General features: G+C 37.4%; 2 protein-coding genes across 5 annotated transcripts in view; one reads left to right on the top strand and one right to left on the bottom strand.

The window, feature by feature from the left end:
- Positions 1-10,694, top strand: part of RAVER2 (ribonucleoprotein, PTB binding 2) — a 52,083-nt gene extending 41,389 nt beyond the window's left edge. For 2 of the 4 annotated variants that reach the window (XM_088153639.1, XM_088153635.1), the window contains 5 exons: positions 2,094-2,205; positions 2,694-2,842; positions 4,281-4,370; positions 6,121-6,246; positions 6,948-10,694. In XM_088153639.1, coding sequence (XP_088009765.1) covers positions 2,094-2,205; positions 2,694-2,842; positions 4,281-4,370; positions 6,121-6,246; positions 6,948-7,094 — 624 coding nt within the window. In that variant the 3' untranslated portion in view covers positions 7,095-10,694. The remainder of the gene's footprint in view (positions 1-2,093; positions 2,206-2,693; positions 2,843-4,280; positions 4,371-6,120; positions 6,247-6,947) is intronic. The other 2 variants (XM_088153637.1, XM_088153638.1) reach the window with 2 other exon arrangements.
- JAK1 (Janus kinase 1) overlaps positions 10,133-24,261 on the bottom strand; it is a 67,115-nt gene continuing 52,986 nt past the window's right edge. The window contains exons 18-26 of the mRNA XM_007429931.3: positions 22,388-22,539; positions 21,801-21,951; positions 20,932-21,026; positions 19,342-19,534; positions 18,374-18,498; positions 17,564-17,736; positions 16,688-16,805; positions 16,129-16,239; positions 10,133-11,909 (exon numbers count right to left, since the gene is read on the bottom strand). Coding sequence (XP_007429993.1) covers positions 11,808-11,909; positions 16,129-16,239; positions 16,688-16,805; positions 17,564-17,736; positions 18,374-18,498; positions 19,342-19,534; positions 20,932-21,026; positions 21,801-21,951; positions 22,388-22,539 — 1,220 coding nt within the window. The 3' untranslated portion in view covers positions 10,133-11,807. The remainder of the gene's footprint in view (positions 11,910-16,128; positions 16,240-16,687; positions 16,806-17,563; positions 17,737-18,373; positions 18,499-19,341; positions 19,535-20,931; positions 21,027-21,800; positions 21,952-22,387; positions 22,540-24,261) is intronic.

Here is a 24,261-nt window from a genome sequence, read left to right as displayed (position 1 = left end):
TATTATTTCTTCCTCATCTATATCTCAGGGCAGAGCTTTAGGCTTCTTCAGAGTTTTCAATGGATTACAATCTCCAAGAAGCAGGCACACCTTGAGCTCTCTTTAAGATGTGTGAAGGGCATCAAACTAATGCCTTGGCCACAGTGTTCAATTCAGCCATGAGTTAGTTTGTATTCCATATGTATTCCATATTCCATATACATACCTACCATGCTGTTCCCTTTCAGAGTGAGCAACATTATGCAGCATGCAAGAAAAAAGTAAGAACGTTCAGCAATGAAATTAAAGACAGAAGATAAGGGAAAAGAAAAAGATACGTAGCTAAATCTTGCTTATATCAACATCATTCACCATATCTCTCCATACTTTTCTATCCCTGCAAACTATTTTTGCTTCAACCACATCCATATACCACTTCATGCATTATCATTTATTTGTTTACCCTAACCACTACTCTCTTTTTAAGAGGCTCATCTAATCCCATCACAGCTTTCTTGAACTTCCCCTTCTCCTTCAACCCATTCACTCTTCCTTTGTATATTTGTTTTGTGAATTGATCCACATTCATTCTCTCTAAATGGTCAAACCACATCTTCTTTCATACTTACCTTTGAATTCAGTCTATATTCATTTATAACCTATTCAGTCTCAACCCTATTTCTTCTTGTTTTACACACATGCTGCATTTACATTTCTTTTATATTTCTTCTGATGTATCCGTAACTCACTTCCAAATAAACTTGTACGCTGTTCAACTCTCAGTGACTCTGGGTGCCTCACAACAATCAAAGAAATTACAATAAAATCAATAAAATGTAAAAAATAAAGATAAAATATGGCATACACACATGCATACAAACACACACATATTTACATACGTGCTGTAATAAAGAGGGCAGACCATCCAACCATTTTTGCTTCTCTCAACAAATACTCATTCTTTACAACAGACCGCATGCTATCCATTATCTTCCTGCCAGCATTCGTATGCTTTAAAATGTCAATTTTGACTCAGCTGAACCTTGATTCATCCAGAACAGCTTGATCAAACTTCCAAGCCACAATATGTTTGTTTTGTGCACACCTCTATTTTATAGCATCTTCCTCTTACCACTTTTTTGCAGCAGCAGTTATTCTTTTATATATTCGTTTTCTTTTACTTAGCTTACTTTTTAATACTTTCTGTTATAATTTTGCAAACTTTTTGTAATGTAAGCTTTTTCACTGTTTCAGGCAGTTTCCATTCCCTTTTTCCTCTTCTGTCTCTTTATGTAGCATTACTTAACCTTAGTGCCATATCAAATTGGTGTATCTCCCTCTCCCTGTATATATAGACATTGTTTTGATATGGCCCCACAGACAGTATAGTTATTTTCCTTTCAGTAGTTCGGCAAATAAAAATCTATTTCCCAGCCTATAAGTAACTGACTAGTCTGGTTTTACCAGTCTGGTTTAAGGTTGCTTTAGGTAAAGAAAATTATTTAGTCATTAGTTTTGCTTTTAAGAAGGAACTAAGAGTCATATTCCATATTGGCTCCTAGGCTAGTCTTCAGCTGAAAATATCCTGCCTCCTATTCAGTAGAACAGAAAAGAATGCTACCTTTTTGTTGTCTAAAAGAAAGAGACATTTGTTGGTAAGGAGATTGTTGAATACCAACAATTCAGCTTAGAAAGAGAGTTTACCCTTCGGGCTTTCAAGCTTTTATAGTTTGATGAAAACTTGGGGAAAAAAAGTCACAAAAATCCAACAGACATTTGTATTGTAAGATGAGAATAGCCAAAGCAGTATATTGTTTTTTCTACACATGCAGTGCTTTTATTTGTCTTTTATTTCCATTTCAGATAAATAAACAAGAGCTTGAAAAATAAAATATAATAACTTTATAGCATAGGTTCTTTTTCTTGTGCCTGGAGTGGTAATTACTCTGTTTTCCTTTAAAAATAGTGGAAATGCAGAAGATAAATTTATAGATAAATAAATAACAGTTAAAAAGGATAACAGCAGTTCTAGTTAGTAACGTGAGAAGTTTTCTGATGGGAAATTACTTTGTACTTCAGTTGCACTTATGTGATAAAATATGTCTATTTTATAGAGTTCTTCCAAAAATCAAACCTCTCTACTCGGAGAACCGCCTAAGGAAATACACCTTAGCACAAATCCCTACTTGAACTTGGCAAGTGTCCTGCCTTCTGTGTGTCTTTCAGGTAAGCAAGGGAGTGGCCAAAGAGATTATAATACTTGCAGATAATACACTTTATATTGTTGGGTATTAATTAAATCTGGAAGTTGCCTTTAAATAAGAGTTTATAATACAGAGATCATCTGTTGCTGCTGCTGCTGATTATGATACAATCCACTGCAGGATGAAGGTCTCTTCATTGAAGGTTATGGACCATAATCTACCATGCACGTCTAGTGTGGGTTTGCAAGATAGGGCTGAGAGAGTGTGGCTGGCCCTAAGTCCTTTAAATTAGGCTAAATGGTGGATTATTTTATTTTGTTTCAAAAGAATAGCTCTATACCTTTCTTTCGTTGTAAATTTATTTAATATTGTACCGTGTGCATGTAGAAATTGTGTATCCCTCTAAGGGCTCTTGGGGGCAGCAAAGGGATTTAAAAGTACTTATAATTTATTATTGTTGTTGTTATTATATAATGGATAAATGTAAATGATAATGTCTTATTCTTTTAGGAGCAGTCACCAACAAAGCCAATAATACTAAGCCGCAATCTGTAGTTTCAAGTAACTCAGTCAACAGTGCAAGTGCTCAGGGAAACACATCACAGCAAGCAGTGGAAAACTCTTTTAACTATTCACGACAGTATAGTGATTACACACAGGTATGCGAGAAATGTATAATGTCACTGCAGCTGATAACTGTGTACCCTTCTTATGAAAGCATTGCTGAGTTCTCTAGACTGCTGATAATTGAGAACCATAAATCAGCAAGATTTACAGAACAAGTCAGATTTCCAGTGGTAAGAACTGGAATGCAAATAAATAGTGATATCGCTGTCCTGGGAAAAAACCTTAACCATATGATACTAATATTCAAAAGAGTACTGATAGTGAACTCATGTGAATAAGAAATTAAATGACCTGCAAAATACAAGTCATACTTGGTATAGTGTGACAACTTTCTTTTAGTTGTCATTGTTAATTCTTTTAGTTGTCAAAGTTTCTTTTAGTTGTTTCTTTTAGCAGTTTAGTTGTTCTAGCTGTTAACTTAACTGCACCTTTCTGTAGGTAATATAGGGGAAGAAGTAAAGTGTACAATTCATTAATACAGATTCAGAATCCCATTGCCAACAGCTATAAGAAACTCTGTTGTATGATGCAGAAGCCCAGAGAGGCAGATGGTCCTCAACTGATGTGGGGCTACTGTTAGCACCCTTGGAATCAGCTCCAGAGCTACAACCATAATTGCTTCTACAAGAACTTTCTATCACTGATGTGTGGTATAGCTGTGGCATGCATAAGAACCATGAACGGCATTGGTGAAACGAGCTGATTCAGCAGGATGATTATTTGAAATTATATTTTTCAAATTCCCAAGAGGAACCCAGGGAAGGCTCACCCTTATTTAATCTAGGCCACAGATTCCAGATTCTGAATATTTTAAATTTGTTGGGAAGCCTTCTCCTTTAGCCTATGAGCTATCCAACATTCCCGAATCAACTCTCAAATACACAACAGGGATTTATGTGACTTAATTAAAAAAGCACCCAATACAGATTATGTAAAGTAAGTCACAACACGCTGCTTAAAAAAAAAAACTTGGGTATAATAAATCAAATAGAACATTGTAGATTGTAAGGCCAATCTAATACAAGTTAAAAATAGGCATAACATTAACCATAAAAATAGATCAAGTAAACTCTTCCTTAATGGGACCACATGGGACCACTTGTACTACACTGTACTGTAAATTGAAGTTAGTACTCTCTATTTACCAAAGCACCTATAGGATAACAGTGCTAGGCAAAAAATGGCCTATGTACAACTTCTGAGAAAAATAACCTGGCAGTCTTGAAAGTTATGTTGGAAGTTTGATACCATTCAGCAAAAAATACTACTTTGTGGTTAGTGTTCGATTATGTATTAATTTATATGCAATGTAATGTAAATATTGCTGATTGTTTTAAATGAAATGAGATTGAAGTTACGAAAATTGGGGTTGCTGGTTTATGAACCTTGTACTCTTTTATTGGCGAGCAATTGGCAAAATAATCATGAAAAATGACAGAAAATTTTAAAAAATGGCTTTGCCTTTTGTAGGATCCAGTCCCGCCGTGGTATCAGCAGTATGCTCAGGCTTATCATACCATTCAAACTAAAGTAGGAGACTTAGAAAACAGTGGCTCAGATGTAAGTTAGTTTCATTTGTTTATTTATTTAGTTGTTGGGATTTATATCCTGCTTTTCATTCAGGGGCTGAAGATGGTGCTTCTTTTCATAACGAGTCTGGATGGTTATATTATTATTGTATGTGTTCTCTTCAGTGTGTTTGACTCCGAATTTATTTCTAGCACACGAAAGTAAATGACAGATCTTGAATACAACCCAGAAACATATTATTTATCATTTTGCATTGACTTTTTACTTGATTGTAAAATTCTTTCAGCATCCCAAGGGTATCTGTGTGCTGAGAAATGCCAGTTTGCAAATTTGGTGACTTTTTGCTGACTCGAATGTTTAGAATAAAGAAAAAAAATGAGAGACTACTTCAACCTTATGTCTCATGGAATCCTGAATTTCCCTGTTAGTAGGATTTTGTGTGCAGATAATGCGTTAATGAAATGTATATAAGTAAGGATTTGTCAACTATAGGACCTTTCTTTTAAAAATTAGATATAGCTTTGTTATTTTCATTCTCTGATTTTACATAAGTTCAAAGAAACGGCCCATTGGGTTTTTTTTCTTCCTATTACAACTAAATTCATGTGAGCTAAATGTTCCACAGGAGTGGGTAAATGGTAAAGCAGCAGGAGAAATTTGGATCTAGCAGATCCATGTCCCTTGCCTCACTTCCAACCTGCTTCTCTTTGGGTGTTAGGAAATAGTTCAGAGCTGGCTTCAGAATTCAGTGGGGAGGCAGGAGTAAAAACTGCTGGTGCGCTGCTCCTCCAAACTTCATAATTTTCACTCTAGTCTTAGAGAAAGAAATTTAATTCAAGTATTTCTAGAGGAACTTTTTCCCAGTGGGTAAGGTGGGAAGCAAAGCTGTGTACTATTATAATTTGTGTATAGATAACACTCCAAGTTGCAAACTCGAGTTTCATACTGGAGTCTTTCCTAACCCTGCCTAGAGAATCAAGGAATTAAATCTCTCTCTTTCTTCTGTGAAGCAGCAGCAGCTCAGCCCTGGGCAACATTTCCCATCATCTTGTAAGGGATTGTGTAGAGCAGGATTTCTCAACCTTGACAGCTTTAAGACATGTGGACTTCAACTCCCAGAACGCCACATGTCTTAAAGTTGTCAAGGTTGAGAAACCCTGGTGTAGAGAGTAGCAGTAGAGTCTCCGGGGAATGTCTTTTGCAGTGGGGATGGGATGAAATGGACTCGTCCAGAGTTTGAGCTAATTCTACTTCCATGATGTGGATCAGGGATCAGACATCAGGCACCAGTTAGCAGCTTATCTGCCAATTTTGCATGACTTGCAGCTTCTAGAAATTCAGCACTAATCCTTTGCAGGATGAATTGAAATACCAAAGTCATGGTGTAATTAAGGCATGAACAGGAGATTCCTAGTGAAGCTTGTTGCAACAGATTCCTGGAAAAGCTTTGCTTTTAGAGATTACATCTATTTCTGTCACCTAGATTTTATTATTTTATATTGTGGTTTTTCTAAGGGAATTTAAGGCAGTGCCTATGTAGCTATTTTATCTTCACAACAGTGCTCTAACATAAACCGGGCTATAGCAATGGGGGCAAAGTTATCTAGTGAGCTTTACGATCAAGAGGAACTCAGACTTCAATCTCCTCTGTCATTCTTTAAGTACTTCTCTTTCTGAAAATTATGTTATGACCATTAATTTCTTGCGATAATTTCTGAATTAGTTATCGGCTTCCAAACACATAACAATATATATATATTTTTTATGTTTTGTTCTGTAGGAATCTAATAGAGGAGTTTATGGTGATTATAATACCTATTTACAGGTTATGCCTTCATACTATGCTGCAGCCCAAGGATTCTTCCATCCAAGCGTCTTGCCGTTTACACCTCAAAACCCCCTGAAGGTAAGAAATATTTCTGATGCAGTCTAAAATTATTGAATGCATCAAAGATAGCCAACGTTGCAACATTTAGGTAGCTACAATTTTTCCAAGTCCTTTAGCACTGCATCATGTTGAGATGTATTGAAGGATAAGTAGGGCAGAGTTTAATAAAATCTGCTGTAATTCATTTTCTTCATTACTATAAAACATAAGATCCTACATTTTGAACAGTTGTGTATTCTCAGTTGAGACCTTGTGCTACCATCAAGAGTTCTGAGAAAATATAGTGCTATTTAGAGTTGCTGTGAAAGCTATTTGTCTTCATTATTTTGGTAATGGAACATTTTCAGATTAACCATGAAATTGGAATCAACATAGGTCGTCCGTGGTCAGAAAAATCCTACATCAGTTTCACCTACCTCATCTAGTTCTGCTCTAAAGAACTGGCAGATCCTTCAGAGCCAATATAGTGGGAGGGCAGCATTGGAAGCTGCAGGTAGTGGGAAAATACTAGAGTTAGATCCCATTTCCAGCAGAAGGAATTTAACGCAACTCCATCCAGGAATACATAACTCAGGGGATAAAGCTCCGGAACCAACCATTTATGTCTGTTTAGATTAATTCCTTATGTAAATCATGGTTAAAGAGTTTATTGAATGCCAAATTCAACATTCTTTAAGTGCTGCACATTGTTATAATAACCGACATTTTATAATCCTTAGATGACTCCAGTAAAAAATGAGAAGAGGAGCTCTTCATACCTCGTCACAAATCCAGAAGACAGCCCAGTGGAATATGTTGGCCCACATACTCAGGGCTCGGGAGTGCATTATACAGAATTGTACCTTAAAAGAAAACGTGTCTATTAAGATTTCTATCTAATCTGAAATCAAAGTCACTTTTTGTGGCATTCTTGTCACCATTATCTTTTAATATATATTGTAGATGATCAATGCAATAGTATTGCAGAAATTAGTTTTTATAAGGAAACTTGGTATGGGAAAGACCCTCTCTTCTTCCAGACTAATTTTTGTTTGTTTGTTTGGGATAACAGTAATATGTTTTAAAGGAATAGCAATGTTATGGTTTGACAAGTTCTTTCAAAGCAGTGAAATAACAGAACTTTCCTACTAGCTTGTTGAGAAGTTGCAATGATACCCTTAAAAAGCAATGATCCTGGTCAGCGATATTACAAGAAACCTCTTTGAGGACTTAAGGTTCTTGATTGCAGAGTATTCATTATTGATTCTATCTTGTTTCACAGTAATAATAATACACCATTATTGAGATGATTGGGTTTAGACTGAATACAACATTCAAATGTAAATAAAATTAGGCAACTCTTCTAGCAGCAGGCTAGGAAAATGTCAATATACACGTCTTGTTGATAACAACATTGCTGAAGTATAAAGCTGGTAATATAAGTACGTGTGACAAAGTTTCTGTGGAAATGAAGGACTGATACTAGTCTTGCATTTGTAGATGGTGGCCTTTAGGGCTATAAGTTCTAAATCTAGAGGCAATATTTAAATATATTTTCAACATTGGTGTGTGTGAATATATATTTAATATCCAGTTGGAGCTGAATTTATTACAGTCACTTGCATTTAACTTGAATGTGGTTTCCAGATTGTATTTACAGACACCTGATTTATCTCACTTCCAACTTGGAAACTTTTTTGTCGCACTTTATTATTTTTGACAATTTGTAGAGATGCTCACCACAAGTAATACTTTATACATACATGAAATGCTTCTGTTGATATCCTAGCTCTTATTTCTAACCGGTCTACTTTTCTTGTGAGTGAAAGTGTGTTTGAAACAGGCTATTTACCATTGTGTGCTCGATTGTAATATGGCTTTACCCATAAAAAACTAAGTGTATTTAAGTCTGGTTGAAACGTTATCAGGGTTTTGTCACTGTGTTCAATGGCAGCTTAACTGCAAGAAGGCAGCTATTCTGTAGAATTAGACCTAAAAGTCATCCTTGACACTAAGCAATGGGTTTTGACCAATGTGCTTTTGGGTGGTCTGGGGGAAGGAAGCCACTTTTGGCAGCCTTTACAAGTAGTCCCAAGTTTAAGAACAAGTTCTGTTCCCAAGGTCTGTCCTTAAGTCAAATTTGTATGTAAGCAGAACAGTATTATTGTATAATACTGTATAAGTAGTATCGTGTAATGAACTCGAACCATTGTGTATTTAACTCAAATCATTGTGTATTTAACTCAGATTTTGCTACAGTAGGTTCTGTTCTTAACTATGAGTCGTCCTTAAACCAGGTGTTCTTAACCCAAAGACTACCCGTATAGTGCAATCTTAGTTGGACCCGCCTTGTTTATGTATTGGTCTCATTTCATTTCCATTACTTTTTGACCAGTCAAGCTCTTCATAAATAAACTGGCAAGTTAATGTTCTTACAAGCCTATATGGCTAGCTTATTCCACCTTGTTAATATTGAAAGAGGTTAAATCAGCTGAAGAAGGAAAAGGGAGAGAGGCACAATGCACAAATTTGGCAACCAATCAAATCTTTTTTTCTGCAATAGTGTTATGTCTTCGGAAATTTAGGATATAAGCAATTACGATAAAGTCCTACTGCAGGATTGTATCTTTACCAAGTTAGTTCTTTAGATGGTTTACAAACCACCCCTCCCTAATGTATGCCTATAGTAGAGAGTAGAAGGGAGCAACCACCTGACTGGCTTAATATAAATCTGTATCTAGGCCTTTGTCCACAACCTTAATGTTATAGCTCTATTAATATATCACAATAGCATGAATTCATAATTACCTCTGTCCATGCCCTGAAATTGCAACTTTCTACACATATGTAAGATGTGAATGGGAAAAAAGTAGAAATGCAATAAATTGTATTAGTGTCTTCTTCCTTTACCCATACCACCTCAAATGATGACTACTCTTCCTTGGTTTAACCCTGAGCAGCTGTATAAAAGGCTTCATTATATAGATTATGGGAGGTGGTGGTCAGCGCAGAGGTCTTGTGTTGGAACTAGACCGAATTTCCAGTATGTATCCAGTAGTAGACCAAACATTTAATATCCAGCAGTTCTTTATGAAATAGTAGAAGGAACAGAGCAATAATCACCCCTACTTGTATATCCATCTGTATCTACATATATTTACATGCAGATTTTGAACTGATTCAGTATCATGTAGAGGCAAAAATAATCCAAATGAGTGAGATGGACTTATTAAATAAATGAAAAACCATATAAATATGTCATATACAACTTCTCTATAGTGCCTCCAATGCTTTGGAACATACGTCCCCAAGAAGTACATGTAGCACCCTTTCCCCATAGCTTCTATGAAGGTTTTTTGTTTTGTTTTTTAATCCTACGGTGGCTTTGGCATAATCATGTATTTAAGTCTGGTTGAAATGTTATCAGGGTTGTGTCATTGAGTTCAATGGCAGCTTAACTGCAACAGGCAGCTATTCTGTAGAATTAGACCTAAAAGTCATCCTTGACACTAACCAATGGGTTTTGACCAATGTGCTTTTGGGTGGTCTGGGGGAAGGAAGCCACTTTTGGTAGCCTTTACAAGTAGTCCCAAGTTTAAGAACAAATTCCCAAGGTCTGTCCTTAAGCCGAATTTGTATGTAAGCCAGAACATACAAATTTGACTTTCCAAGGCATTCAACTTGGTATGTATAAATAGTTGTACAGTAAATGTTTTTGTACTGTATTGCAAATAAATCAATAAAATGGAATAGGGAAATAAAATAGGGAAAATGGACATGAACACGACAAAACACAAAAATGGCCATCTGAAATGGATCAGACAATCACTTCAAAGCATGCTAAGTACAGGCTTGAGCACACAGCCCTTTTTTAGAACATTTTTTAAAAATGGATAAACATTCCTGGATAAAATCAGGGTTTTTTTTTTTAATAAAGAATAACAAAGTGCATATAGAATATTTATAGATTACAGAAAAGAACAGGCAATTTGAAAGATGGGTTAGGGTTAAAATTACATTTTACATTATTGCAAATTCTGAATTATTTTGCAAATGCATTATTTTATTTTAGGAAAGAATAGCTTCCCTTTAAAGAATGCCCCTAATTTTTTTAACCTAAAAAGACTAGTGAATTGACATAGGAAAAGGACAATCTGGTAAATCAAGCAATATGGCTCCATTCCACATATATGCATATTGCCATTTTCCTCCAACTCAAAAAATAGAAGGGACAAGTATTATTTAGATTCAATGGATTAGGTCAAGTCTACTTAGAAATGACCAATGAAATCAAGAGGCATTCTTTAACTGTGATTAAACCTGGATCCAGCTCAAGGTCTTTCCTAACCTGTAAAGTTCTGACTACTATATCCTTTATAAACTGCAGGTATAATACATACATTATTGTTGAAGTTATATTTTATCTCTGGCAACATCCTCAATGCAGTGAGGGCATTGCAGTTCAAAATAAAGATACACACAGATCACTTCTTGTGGCTAGCTGCTTAGTCTGTTGATCTGCTATATGACGTTTACTGAAAATATTATCAGGCATGTGTCACTTCAGTATTGACATAATGCTCTTCCATTTACCTATTTTCCTCACATATAAAAGATGGGTGTATAAAAATCCTGCATTCCAGCATAAGAATCAGAATACCCACTGTATGAAAAAAAAATGGAGTTATTTGAGTATTTTATTTAGAAACTTCCCTTGATAATAAAAGGAGCAACCATTGGCATTTGGCCATGGCCCAAAAGCCCTAATCCAACATTCTCCTCCAAACCAAGAATGACAAATTTAGATGGACCATTTCAAGCAAATCTTTTCCTCAGCTTTCCATTTAAAGGGAAGTAAATAAATGAAAGCATCAACAATGTCCTAGGATGAATGACTAGAGGAAGCCTCTGCTCTATACATGTGATGGGGGCTGGGTGGCACCGAGCATACAGGAAACAAGTTTACAAATACACAATATACAAAAAGAAACAGGCTGGGATCTAAAGAACTGATGATTTCCCCAACAGTATGCTTTATAGTGATTTCTTCCATTTTATTCTTATGAACAGCAAGTGTCCATAATACAATATAAACATTTTCACTTTAAAATGATTTCAAAAATATTCTACTCAGTTACATGGGATAGCTGAGTTTGAGGAGTACAGATCCAATCCTTCTCAATGAATAGGAATATTTGTGTGGCTCTTCCAGCAAAAAAAAGCATTAGCATTTTTGCATAATATACGTTTTTAAAGGCGTTCATGAAGAAGTAATATAATAGGCTGCATACCTTAAGGCCTGAATCATTATTCTGACAAAACTACTGCTTCCTTTTAAAAATTTTGATAACATTCAAATGTTACGTAGACCAATTTTATTTTCACCAGTCAGAACCTAGATGATTGAAATACAACAGTTCTGGCCATCCCACAGATGTTGACTGCCAAGTGCTCAATGCTTTTACTGCTTGGGGTGACTGAGTAGCAAAGTCTTGTTTCCAAGCAAAAAAGAATTAATAGGGTGAATTGCAAAATTACAAAATGTAGCAATAGGCATTATCTTTTGAACTATTTAACGATAACAATATAAAAATGTTAGATTATAACTTCTTTATAAGTGCTTCAAAGCCTTGAATCAGATTGTGAAAAGTTGTCCTCTCACCAGGGTCCTGTTCCCAACACTTTCTCATCAGTTGGTTAACCTAGAAAATAAAAGGGACATGGGTCCTTACCAGGAAATTTGCTTTCTGATGCTGTGACAGCATACAAAACACACTTTTACATCCTATACTAGCTCAAGAGGCAGGAAATCCCGTGACTGACGTTTGCTTCTTTTCTCCCTAATGGAGTTTGTTTCTATAACTATCTCAAGGGAACCCATTTAAGAGACTCTTATGCTTAAGTGTGCTGTAATTCGTAAGGATATTGGAATATGCTAAAATTGCTACAATACAGTACTACATGCTTCGTTCCAGTGGTCCATGCTAGATGAAGAAATTGAAAAAAAATGAAGAGACCACCTGAAGGAAGGCATGGAGCAGATGAATGTTTGGACTGCTGGCAATACCCAGTTTGTAACAAGGAGGTAGGGAGAAAGGGAAAGTAAAATGTAGGGTCTGGGCAAAGATTCATTCCGTCTTAGTGAAAAATGCAAGTATATTTACTGGCTGAGAGAGCATTAATTTTTGAGACTAGATTTAAAGAATATGGCAGCTAAGAAGCTACCTAAGGTAGTACAATTCTGGGATGTAGTCTTTAGTAGCTCAAATGGAGTCCTTTGCAGGGCTCACAGAACCCCATGGAATCCACAGCTTGTCAGGCTAAGTCTGGGTTCAGTTGGTGAAGTGACAAGAATGATGAATCTTTTAAGATGAGATGTTATCTACTAGAAGGATGCCAATTTACACAAGACTGTATGTGTCATCTATTAAGCGTGTTAGGTTTTAGATCTGTTAATACGTCTTCTCAAAGGAGGACAATTTCTTTGCAATCTTTTGTGGGAAGATTTACTTTCTTTCACAGCATCAGGCAAAGGCATTTCAGGTAGCCTTAGAAGCACTGGTTGATGCTTTCCTGAGGGCAGACCGTTTCTAGCTTTCAGGATGAGATTTGATTCTTCCTTGTTTTGAAGGCCTTTGGTGTAGAGGTGTTCTGGTCAACACATGATCTTGTGAAATGAGATGAATCATGGATTCTAAGCTAAGTCGGACTACAAAATTTGAGTGGTGCTATGTTAAGTTTCCTTTGAATTCCAATCACATAGCCTCACAGTGTATCACAGTCCCCTTTGAATGTCCTATCTTGGTGTGGGTTCAGCCACCAACATCTGAAGTACTGCTTGAGATTCCAGTTCAAAGATAGCATGACATTTTTTTTTTGTTACCTTTTTTTAAAAATGAGGTAGGAGAAACCACTGTAGGTCAGTGGAACAGAGACCAGGAAACAATACCTACGCTAAAATCATCAAGCCTGGGGTTATCAGACTCCTTTCTTGTGAGACGCTTCTGGCCTTGGGGCCTCTCTAATTCTTTGAGGTTGCTCTTTTGAAACAAGCCCCATATAACTATCTATAGTTGCTTCTAGATGTTGGATGTGGGGAGATGGTTAGTGGTTGTTATTTCAACAGACACTTAAGTGTTTCATGTAAACTTTGCTGAGCCTTATCTGTTGAAGTTGAGCTAAGGAGGAGGTTATCAAGATAAAGATAAATGACATCCATAAAAAGCCAAATATGTTAACAATAAGGTTGTAATCTTGAGAGAGACCTTTGGGATAGAAGAGAGGCCAGAGGAGAGAATGGGGTACCAAAAATGTTGGTATTTGTAGTAATACCCCCATTCTAAAGAGCTTCTTGAGAAAAATTATGGTTGCCATTCTGAACTTCAGATATATTACAAATCAAGCCCACTGTTGCTCTCCACTGTCTTTTCTTCTTTGGAATGGCAAAGACAGAGTAAACACCAAAGAAATTTTGAGCAAGCGGAACATCTTCTCTGCTTTATGGCTTGGCTAATTGTGTGCTGCTTTGAGTACACTTTGCAGCTGGTAACAGAATGGATTTGCAGCTTGATACTATTTTTTTTTTTAAATCAATTGTCTGATGAGGTTTCCCAAGTGGAAAAAGAATTGGAGAAGACTCCTACCTACCAAAGAAATCATAGCATCAAAAGTTCTGCCTGCCTCCTCTACAGTTAAGGGTGTCTAGCTCTATTCCAAGAAGACCTGTTTTTCTGAAATGAAAAAGAAATCACTAGGGAGGAAAGAACTCTAAGGGTGTTTAAATATTTTCATTCTGTTTTTTTTTTCCCTGAGATGTAACAAAGCTTTAAAGTTGCCCTCAGATTCTGCAAGGGTATCTTTTAAGCCTTCTCATCCAAACAGAAGCCAACCACAAAAAGAAATGGAATGCTAATTTGACTTCAACCTACATCTGTACCTGAGCCATATTCTGTGTTTGCAAAATTTTGTGTCCTTTCACAGTTGGAGGGGAGATGTTCCTCTGACTTCATTGGGTTTTGAAAGGATAATCCAAATCATCCCTGAAGAAACTGAAGGCTTAGAGGAAAGCTGGATGAAGTGAACAAAGTGGAGAGAAGTGTTTCTCCTTTAGGAGCTTTTTCTTCCCCCTTTTGGATAAATAGTTATTTAGATATGAAACCTCCAGAATTATCTTTACCTTGTGCAAGAAGCAAAAGTGTGGCTCTAAGCGAACTGCTCTGTGGAGGCTATCACTGTACTCTGCTGACACAGGGTGGCATAAAATGGCATTGCCACCGGAATGTGTAGCATTAAGCGCCTGGGGTCTGAAAGACCCAGGAGGCAGAGGCTGGCTTCTAGCTCTGAAGAGCTGAGGAAAAAGCGGCAGCTGAGTCTGCAAAACATGGAAGGCAGCTAATACCGATGGGATGGGTGCAGGCAGGCATTGCCTTCATTGGGAGCCTGGGCGGGGCTGGGAAGGAGAATCGCCTTCTTGGGGCTTTCAACTGCTCCAACCCAGAGGACATGCGGCTCTTTGGGTCAATAACTTCCACGCTCGCCGCTGGTAAAACTTGCCCCCTGCCTGGTTTCTAATTGCTACAATCCACAAGCAAATCAGAGGCAGGGGACAAAAAGCCACAGGAACATGAAGAGCTGAGGGTTTGGTTGGATACAGTTCTTTGTAACAATAACAGGCACAGAATTACAACTGGAAGGAGGAATATCGAAGAAAAGTTTAAGCAAATAAGGAATAGGGTAGTTCGGGGGTTTTTTCTTTGTTTGTTTAGGAAGGAAACTAAACTGCTGAAACTTCATTAGGAGGGAGAAGAATAAAAGTCTGCATGATTTCCTGCCTCTTGGATCTGGGAAGAAAGATGAAGCTCACCCAATATGCTTTCTACACCAACTGAGGCCAATGGTCTTAAGCTGGAGGGTTGAATGAAGAGCCATTACCTTCCCCTCAGAGGGCCTCTGACAGTCACAAAAGGGACTCATCTCAATCCATGCTTAGAAAATTATGCGTTTTTTTACTTATACGGGACTTCTTTCAAATGTAATGTTTCGACTTTCAGATTTGGATGAAGCTGTTCCAAAGCAATCAGATTCTTCAGTCTAATCTTTTACATATCTTGCATGTGATTTCTTACAGTGATAACATGATTTGCAGAAGCTGACTGTTGCCATCCTATTTGAGCACTGATGTATTTTTACCCTGTTTAGTTAGTTTTTCTAACTAAAAACACAAAAAAGGAAGGCAGCTCAAGACAGCTAACAACACACACACAAACACACAAAGTTCAGCAGACCAGTGGAATGGAAGTTTCTGTTCTGTACCGAAATGTTTGGGGGGAAATTATCAAGTCTGGAATGCTCAAATATATTATAAATAGGGTATTATTTTCCTCTGAATGTGTTGTCTAAAAAGTAATGAGATGCTGCACATTTGTGATCAATGGATTTAAAAACTGCATTTCATTCCCCCCACACACCCCAAGCCCTGGAGGCTAATCACAACTCAGCCAAAGTTCTGCAGAAGTTCCTGTATTTCTGGTACAGAACAGGGAACAAGGAGTAGATCATTTGTATGATTAATCTGGAAAAGGGGAGGGTTACAGTGAATTGAACCAATACTTCAATTACAGTGAGTGGAGTTGATCCATCCTCACCTTGTGACTATAATTTGAATTTGGGGCAGGTGAGGGGTTTTCCTATGGCCAAGGGAAGGAACTTTCAGAGAGCATATAAAAACGGACTGTCCTCATTGAATTTGAATCTGTGAATTTGAATTCCTTCAATGATCTGTGCCTGAGGGAACCTTACAAATTAGCCTGAGATTTGCACAAATCTGCCAAGGTTAGTGCTCAAACATTCTAATGCACAGTTAAAAATGCTTTAAAATCAGAGGTTCTTTTATAAAAGAAACAAAGATGAAAACATTCTTACCTCTTCAGGACAGTTTTTAGGACAAGGCAACCGTTTCCCATCTGCTAATATGCGTACTAGCCGTGTGACTGTCATCTGGCCTTGAGTTGGGCCAATCATATTCAAGAATTCCTGTACGTTACAAAAACATACACTAAATATCCTTCCTCCTGATGAGAGATCCAATTTACTGATAAGATGGGCATTAATGAAGCTGGTGATGATGATCTTAAGAAATGTAGCAAGACTTTATGTTGACAACCTCTTGGATGCTGTTCCTTCCCCCCAATAAATTGAAAAATATAATACAATCACAAATATCAGCTGGGCTTAAAATGTCTAGAACAGCAAAGGGTTATTTGGACAATTCAAACTATTAAGTTCAAACATTAAAACATTTGCTGGATAAAGAAAGATTTCCAGAAAAATGCCCAGCATGTTAATGCCCTTTTTTAATCTAACATTTCTTTTTAAGAAATTATGGGCAATGCAACAGCTCAGAAACTGCCAGCAGGCAAGAACCTCCTGTGGGATCATGAGCATTACATTAGGAAAAACATTTTCTTTTACTGCTACTTACTGCCATTGGACTACACTCAGAATCACAGTAAGTCAAAAGTTCATAGAGGGTCACTCCAAAAGACCAAACGTCTGACGCAATATAGAATTTGCTCTGTAATAGGCATTCAGGAGCATACCTGTAAAGGTAGGAGGTTTATTACTTATTATTATTGTAAATGACATTATTTAAAACTGTTGCCCAATATTGGTAGCCAATTTATACTGGGAAATATTTCAATTCTGGGCTGCAGTGATAATGTCATCCCAACATGCACTATTAATTGACCCCAGAACAAAGGGCTGAAGGACAAATTGAAAATAAGCAATTGTTACAGCAGAAAAGAAAAAAAATGTTTTTAGGAGATGACACTAAGGGCCAATTCACAGGTTTCTATAAACAATTTCTATGCTTACAGTAGGGTAGGCACTTTGATGCTCTTCCAACAGCCCTGGCACCATTATCACTTTCAAAGTTGACTTTGTAGTCCAAAGCATTTTGAGGGCCCTAGTTGCTTACTTCCATCTAAACATTAATGGAAGCAAATGCTATGCCCATATTTGTACTGATGTCCATGTAAGCAATTTCCTATCAGAGTGAGACTGAAATAGATGATATCATAATCTATTAGGCCCAACCCACCTAATTCATTCAACTGATTCTAGCCAATCACTCCTTCCAATGAAAAGGGAGGATACTTTTCCTGCCTACTCTACTCCATTCTCAGGAACTTTTCAATGACTGACTACAGAATAGCATGGAGGTATGACTGGACCAGGAAGCCTAGGATTATACATCAGAATAGTCCACAGTGACTCACAGGGGGTTCATTCACTTTAAGCCAATACATTCCTTGAAAGAAAAAAATTGCTTAGGTTCCTAATGGCCATCTCTTACCAGAATACAGGGCTGTCTCGATCATCATTCACTTTGTAGTATTCCTTATCCGTTTCAATGGCTTTAGTCAGTCCAAAGTCCCCAATCTTTACCCTCTGCTCATTTTCAACTAGAACGTTCCTTGCTGCTAAGTCTCGATGAACATACTGTCGAGATCCCAGATAATCCATTCCCTGAATGAAAAAAACAGACATTTGAAGTCAATTTCATTTTCCACTGACTACAGACTTTGGTTCCACCAACCACTTAGAACATTTTCTTTAAAGGGTTTTCTTTAAAGGATTATGCCAAATCCCTTTGTTTCATTAGTTGGACTGCCTGAAGAATAAAAAGCTGAGAGCTGAGAAAAGGTAAAGGGCCAGGTCACAAAATCAGTATTCTATATTTAGCCTATCATTAACATTAAGCATCTTGGAAGGAATCAGAAGCAGACTCTTTTCTGTGATAGCCGCCTACTTACACAAATACTTCTCTCCATAACTTTACAGCCTCTTACTCTTGTGGGCTTTTGACAGTCCCTAAAACTGGTTTTCCTCTAACCCAGCCTTTTATTAATCTTACTGTTGCCTACAGATATGGTTTCATGTAATACTGTCTTCATGGTTCTTTAATTTGATTTATTTTTTAAAAGATTACACTGTAAACTGCCTCATGGGGACTTACCCTAAACAAAGAAATACACTAAATATACATTCTTCAAGAAACTAAGGTGTTATTTATGAATAATTATTTCAAACACCTACTGAATATGCTAACTGAAATTAAAATGTCTTGGTGTCTGCTATTAAATACACTAAAGTATACATTTACCTTGCAGATTTGTACAGCGTATTTCAGTTGTTGTTTCAGGAAGATCTTAGTTTTGTTTCGAGGGAGATAGTCTTTCAGGCTCCCAGAAGGAAGAAACTCCATGATAAGCTTAATTCCGTTACCACCTTTTATTTAAAACAGACACACACACACACAAATTATCTCAACCGAGTATAGGAATTAATACCTCTGCCTAGTTTAAATGTTCTTCTTGATGTTCTGTCATGCAATCTTTCATATTTCTTTCATTTAATTTAGTTAATCAATCTATTAGACATCTCAGTTGCCAAAGCAACTCCAGGTGGTGTACAAGATAATAAATAGTTAAAATAGGACAGAAGTATCCATTAAGATTTCAGATAAAGGAACGTATAACACATTCACTAGACAGAAGAAAATGCTTGTTTACCACATTTTCCAATCGCCACTTTAAACAACTGAAGGGATGATGCCCAAGAAAATATGTGACGAATAGGTCCTGAATCAAATGTTGCATATTATGTTTTCAATCATGAAGCTCTCTTCTACATATTGTGGAGGGATGGGTAATGGAACTTAATTTTCTGTGAAACTTGAAGTAGCCCTGAGACAACAATAATTTCCTGAATAATCTAGTACATGAAATTTCAGGTACAATTAGTATTTCTGGGCACTATTAAAAGAGAATTCTTGAGCATAACGGAAACTTGGTACTAGTATTCAGTATAATCACAACTGTAGCTTAAATTACAGAAGTAACAACGACAGGGATTCTTGTCATTGCAACAGAATATGAATTTTGTAGTGAAACAGGTATCATTTACTGAAAATAATATATTTTAACTGAGCCACTGGCTAAACTGAAATGGAAGGAGGATTTCTCTCATCAATAGTTAGGTCATCCTTTTATTTGGGAAAGGAACATCATATAAAAAAAACAATTAATTTAAAAGCCTGGAAGAAGGAAATAAATAATTTCCAGACATTACCATCTTCAGTGCAGATTCCTTTGTATTTCACAATGTTTTCATGATAAAGATTCCTTAGAATTTCAATTTCCTTCTTAAGGTCAGCAATGTGATTCCCACCGCAATCAGGTTTCAGTGACTTTACAGCTACTTGTTCTCCTGTATTATCACCTTCAGGGTCATACCTGCAGAGTTCAACTTTGCCAAAATGGCCCTGATTTCAAAAGGGAAAATAAGTATTGATCTGAAATATATTTTGTGTCCTTCTATTCAAGACAATGTGCAAGTTAACATATCAATAGTGCATAAATAGCCTTTAAAACAGTCATGTAGAAACTACCCCCCCCACATCTTTATTCCATGTGGATGTAGCAACCTTAAAAAGCCCTATCCTTTCTGGTTTTCCACTTAATAAATCCTCCTGGCTATTTCATACCATGGTTTATAGTCACAAAACTGCTTTGCAACATAACTGTTTCCTTATTTACCAATATGAGATGGCAGGACATTCAGAGAGTTTTGAGCCCTGCACACCTCTCTCTAACAGGCAGGTTGTGCCCTTTCCTGGATCGGCAGGCTCTGCTCACAGTCACCCATGCCCTAGTCACCTCCAGATCGGACTACAGCAATGCACTTTACATGGGGCTGCTCTTGAAGAGTGTCCAGAAGCTTCAACTGGCGCAGAATGCAGCATCACAGGCAGTTATGTGTGCTCCCAGAAGAGCACATATTACACTTCTGCTCTGTGAGCGGCATTGGCTGCCAGTCTGCTTCTGGGTCCAATTCAAGGTGCTGGTTTTAAACTTTAAAGCCTTCATGGCATGGGACCAGGTTATCTGAGGGACACCCCTCCCCAATTACAACAGCCTGTCCCGTTAGATCTGGCAGAGAAGGCATATTGTGGGTACCATCTGCCAGGGACCTACACTTGGTGGGTCCCAGGAGGCAGGCCTTCTCTGCTGTGGCACCTGCCCTATGGAACATTCTCCCCCCGCCCTCCGAAGTCAGGTTAGCTCCATCCCTGCTATCATTTCAGAAGTTCCTCAAGACCTGGGTATGTCACCAGGCCTGGGGATCCCAGGGAACCAGAGATATTCTTAGATGGCTCCACTATGGTTGATCTTTTTACTCTCTCCACGTGGTTTGTATATTTAAAATTTTATAGTGGGTTTTTTTTCATTTTTAATGCAACTTTTTATATTTTTATAATGATTGTTTTTTATATATTGTTGTTTTATTGATTGTTGTATGCCACTCAGAGTCGCTTCTTGTGAGATGGATGGCCATATAAATGTGATCAATCAATCAATCATAATACTCTTCTTTGGCCCTCACAAGCCTTCACAAGAACTACTGATATTATTTATAATCACATTTGTCAGAGGGCATATTCCATACTTGGCCCACTCATAAAGATGTAGACAAGTTTACTTCATTTCCACACAAGACTATTCCCCTTTCAGGAAAGACCTTTTGGAAATAGAAGGAGCAAACTATAGTGGACTAATCACAGTAAAAACAAAACATAGCTACGTTTTGTCAAACTACTCTTATAAGCCTAAAGGAAGAAGATTAACATCCTTGCTGTTTGTAATAATACTGTAATAATACCTCGCCTAAATCACGGATCCGCTTCAAGAAACGCTTTTCAAATATTGTAGGATCAATCTCTGCATTAGGCTTCTTCTCTGAGACAATATCAGGATCTGACAGAGACAGAAATTTCAGCACAACGTAAATAAGCACTCAGACTTTGGATTACAGGTATTAAGACATCCCTACCATACCTCATATGCTGCTAGCTGTGCAGATGTACAACGTTTAGTTTACTGACCCGCTCTATACTCCCAGCCAACCACAGCTGCCATTTTCTCTCATGTGACAGAAAATCATTTTCAGAAGGAAGGCAGCTTCAAGGGGCAATGGAAACAAGGAGTATGAGGCTAGCGATCAGAAGCCACCAGTTCCTACCTGGCCTGGCAGATTAAACTTTGTGTTCTTTTTCCAGAACCGACTAACAGTCTAATTTGTTGCAGCAAGTCAGCAGAATCACAACAAAACTAATATATAAGACCCACTGTGTATTGAGTGTTAGTGTAGTAGGTGCATTTCAATGTTTCAAGCATTGGCAAAAGATACAATAAAGGGGAACAAATGGGGATACTGTACAGTATTCAGGGAAGGGGTCTTGGACATCTTTATTTTTAATTTCTGCAAGTTGCTTCCAGAACTGTTGAAATGTAGATTTTTACTCCATGGCAGATAGAATGCAAGTTATGATATTACCAATCCTTAATATATGGGTCTATTATACTTATACTTGCTGACCCGCAGTACTTTCTCTGCCTCCAAAGAACTTTACAGTAAGGATTTGTTTGTTTGAATCCTGCTGAGATGGTATTTGCACATTTAGTTATGTAGAGGTATTATTTACCAATCATTAGAGGGGAGGGGAGGGGAGGGGGAGGAGTCATCCTTACTCTGCTCTTCTAGCTTGTTGATATCCCGCATAATTGCTCTAAAGAACGGCCTCTGACTGGAGTCATAGTGCATGCACTGCTTCATCAGGTCAGCCAGCTCCTTGCACGATGGGGCTGGAAGTGTGAAATGACCTTCATAAAATCTCTCCTTCTGCAAAATGAAATGGAAACAATGGCACTATTCATAGAACTAGGAAATAAACCACTGAATAAAAATTCCACAAAATAAATCTACAAGTAATGTCTTCTGAAGCTTAACTCCTATCAGAGAACTGAAGATTTTTCAAACCCCCATTGTGATTCAGATTCTGATTCCCCAGAAAGCACCGAGTAAAGTCCCCTTCTAAAGTTGCCAGCAAATACTAATTTTTAATGAGATGGAAATTGGACATATTAACTAAATGCCAGTATTGTAACATCTGTTGCACTTGGGGAAAAGTTCACTCAATTCCACTTGTCCTACCAATTTTCTGTGGGAGAACTAAAAGGAGTTTCCAGACTAAAGACAACCAAGAAAAGAGTTTTTTTCTTACTTTGCTAACAAGTCACAAGAAAAGAATGCTTGCTTGGCATTCCCAGAACCTTACCTCTGCTAAGGTCTTATCTTTAAGTGGTACTTCTCCATTGTAGCAAATTTCCCATAAAGTGGTCCCAAAACTCCACTTATCTGCTGCCACACTTAAATTTTTGGAATCTTCCACACATTCTGGAGCCAGCCAAGGAATACGTTCAACACATTCTTAAAGGAAAGAGTGGAAGAAATTTTGGAATGAACTGTTATCTAGTGGTACTCTGACTCTCAGATGGCATACTTTACTCAAAGTCCCTAAACACTGGAGGGCCTCTACTATGGCAAGATTTCATGCCCTCCCCTCAGCTGTCCTTGAAGGCTGATACAGGAAGATTCCTTACCTGGAGAGACAATGCCCATGACTCTGGACACACAGAAACAACAGAGCATGTGCTTCTCCAGTGCCTGTATTATAGAGACATTCATACTAGCCTCATCTCACCATTAGTGCATAAATACCCAGGGCTCACAGGACAATTCTACACCTCCCTGCTGCTTTCAGATACCAACCCTGCTACAGCATGCAATGTCGCCAGGTTCAGAGCAGCAGTGCTTAAAATTAATCATATGATGACCTGTGCCATAAACTAGACTTAATGAGCATCTAATTCGCCATACTAGAGTGCTCTGTAATTTGATAGTCTTCCACATACTAACCTTTATGCTCCCCTACACCCATCTAATGCTCCTAGCCCTCCTTTTAGATTCTTTTAGACTCATTTTTATATATACTTTCTGTTTTAACACATATATTTCTTTATATCTTCTAGCTTTTCATAATTTTTTTTTATTCTGATGTATCTTCTATGCTTTTTAATTGACTATACCCCACCCTTCTTATGCCAGTCTATGACTGTAATAAAGAATTGATGTGGTTATCTAGTAGGGATTAATTAGTGTTTTTTAGAAGAAAGAATTGGTTATATCTCAAACTCTATAAATATACAACCACAAAGCTATCATAGACATATTTATTTCAGAAGAGAAGATGCATAAAACAAAAAGCTCTGTATTTTCACAGTCCTGGCATGTGGGGAGACAAGGCGAAACAGTGATACAAACAAGGATGGTGAGATGTAAGAAAACTGAAGACTTCAAAGAGGACCTCTTAAACTGTAGCAAAATCTTGGATTGTGATAGTACATTGAAAGTACCAACTCCAGAATATCCAATGGCCAACTTGGTGTTAAGAATGACTTTACAGGAGTTGAAAATAAAATGACACACATCATTATACTAAATTTGTCTATGAAGCAGATATATTTGAAGAAACAGTGTGCAGCATTTATTATCTTTTTATCCCAGTTCTGTCACAGAATTTTTTTGAGAGAGAACAACAGAAAGAATCCAGCAATTGGAACATCTTGGCATGAGGACAAATTATAGATCTGGACTGTTTTTGTCTATCACACACAGAGAAAGAGAGTAGGGTGGGTGAAAGGATGGTGATTTTTTACAACTATCAGCAAATGAAGTTTCCATACTACAAGACATTCCTACTTTTCTAATGAACATGGTCTCTTGATCACATGTCAAATACATTCCAGGGCAGTTGTTGTTATGTCCAAATGAGCTCTCTAAGCTGTGCTGTTTTTCACCACACTCCTCAGTTCTTAATATTCTAAAAGGTTTAATACCCATATGGGTGAATCCCAAGTATCTTACATTATTTGAAATAAAAGAGCATCACTGAAAAAATGTGAGGGAACTTTTTTCTCCTGCCTCTCACTAGACAATGGAGCGCAGCAATATCTGATGAAGTTTATTAGTGATCAGCTCAGAACTAACAAAAAGAGTCACTGAATGTGGAAGCAATACCAGTTCTTCTATTTGGTTACATCAAACATGTTGTAGTCTGGGATGAAGTATGGCCCCATATTTAGAGCAGGT

Source organism: Python bivittatus, unplaced genomic scaffold (assembly GCF_059951505.1).
Source record: "Python bivittatus isolate LINGU-HERP-01145 unplaced genomic scaffold, Pbiv_v1 ctg000700_np1212, whole genome shotgun sequence".
In the NCBI taxonomy this organism is placed as follows: domain Eukaryota; kingdom Metazoa; phylum Chordata; class Lepidosauria; order Squamata; family Pythonidae; genus Python; species Python bivittatus.
This window is presented reverse-complemented; position numbering and strand designations above follow the sequence as displayed.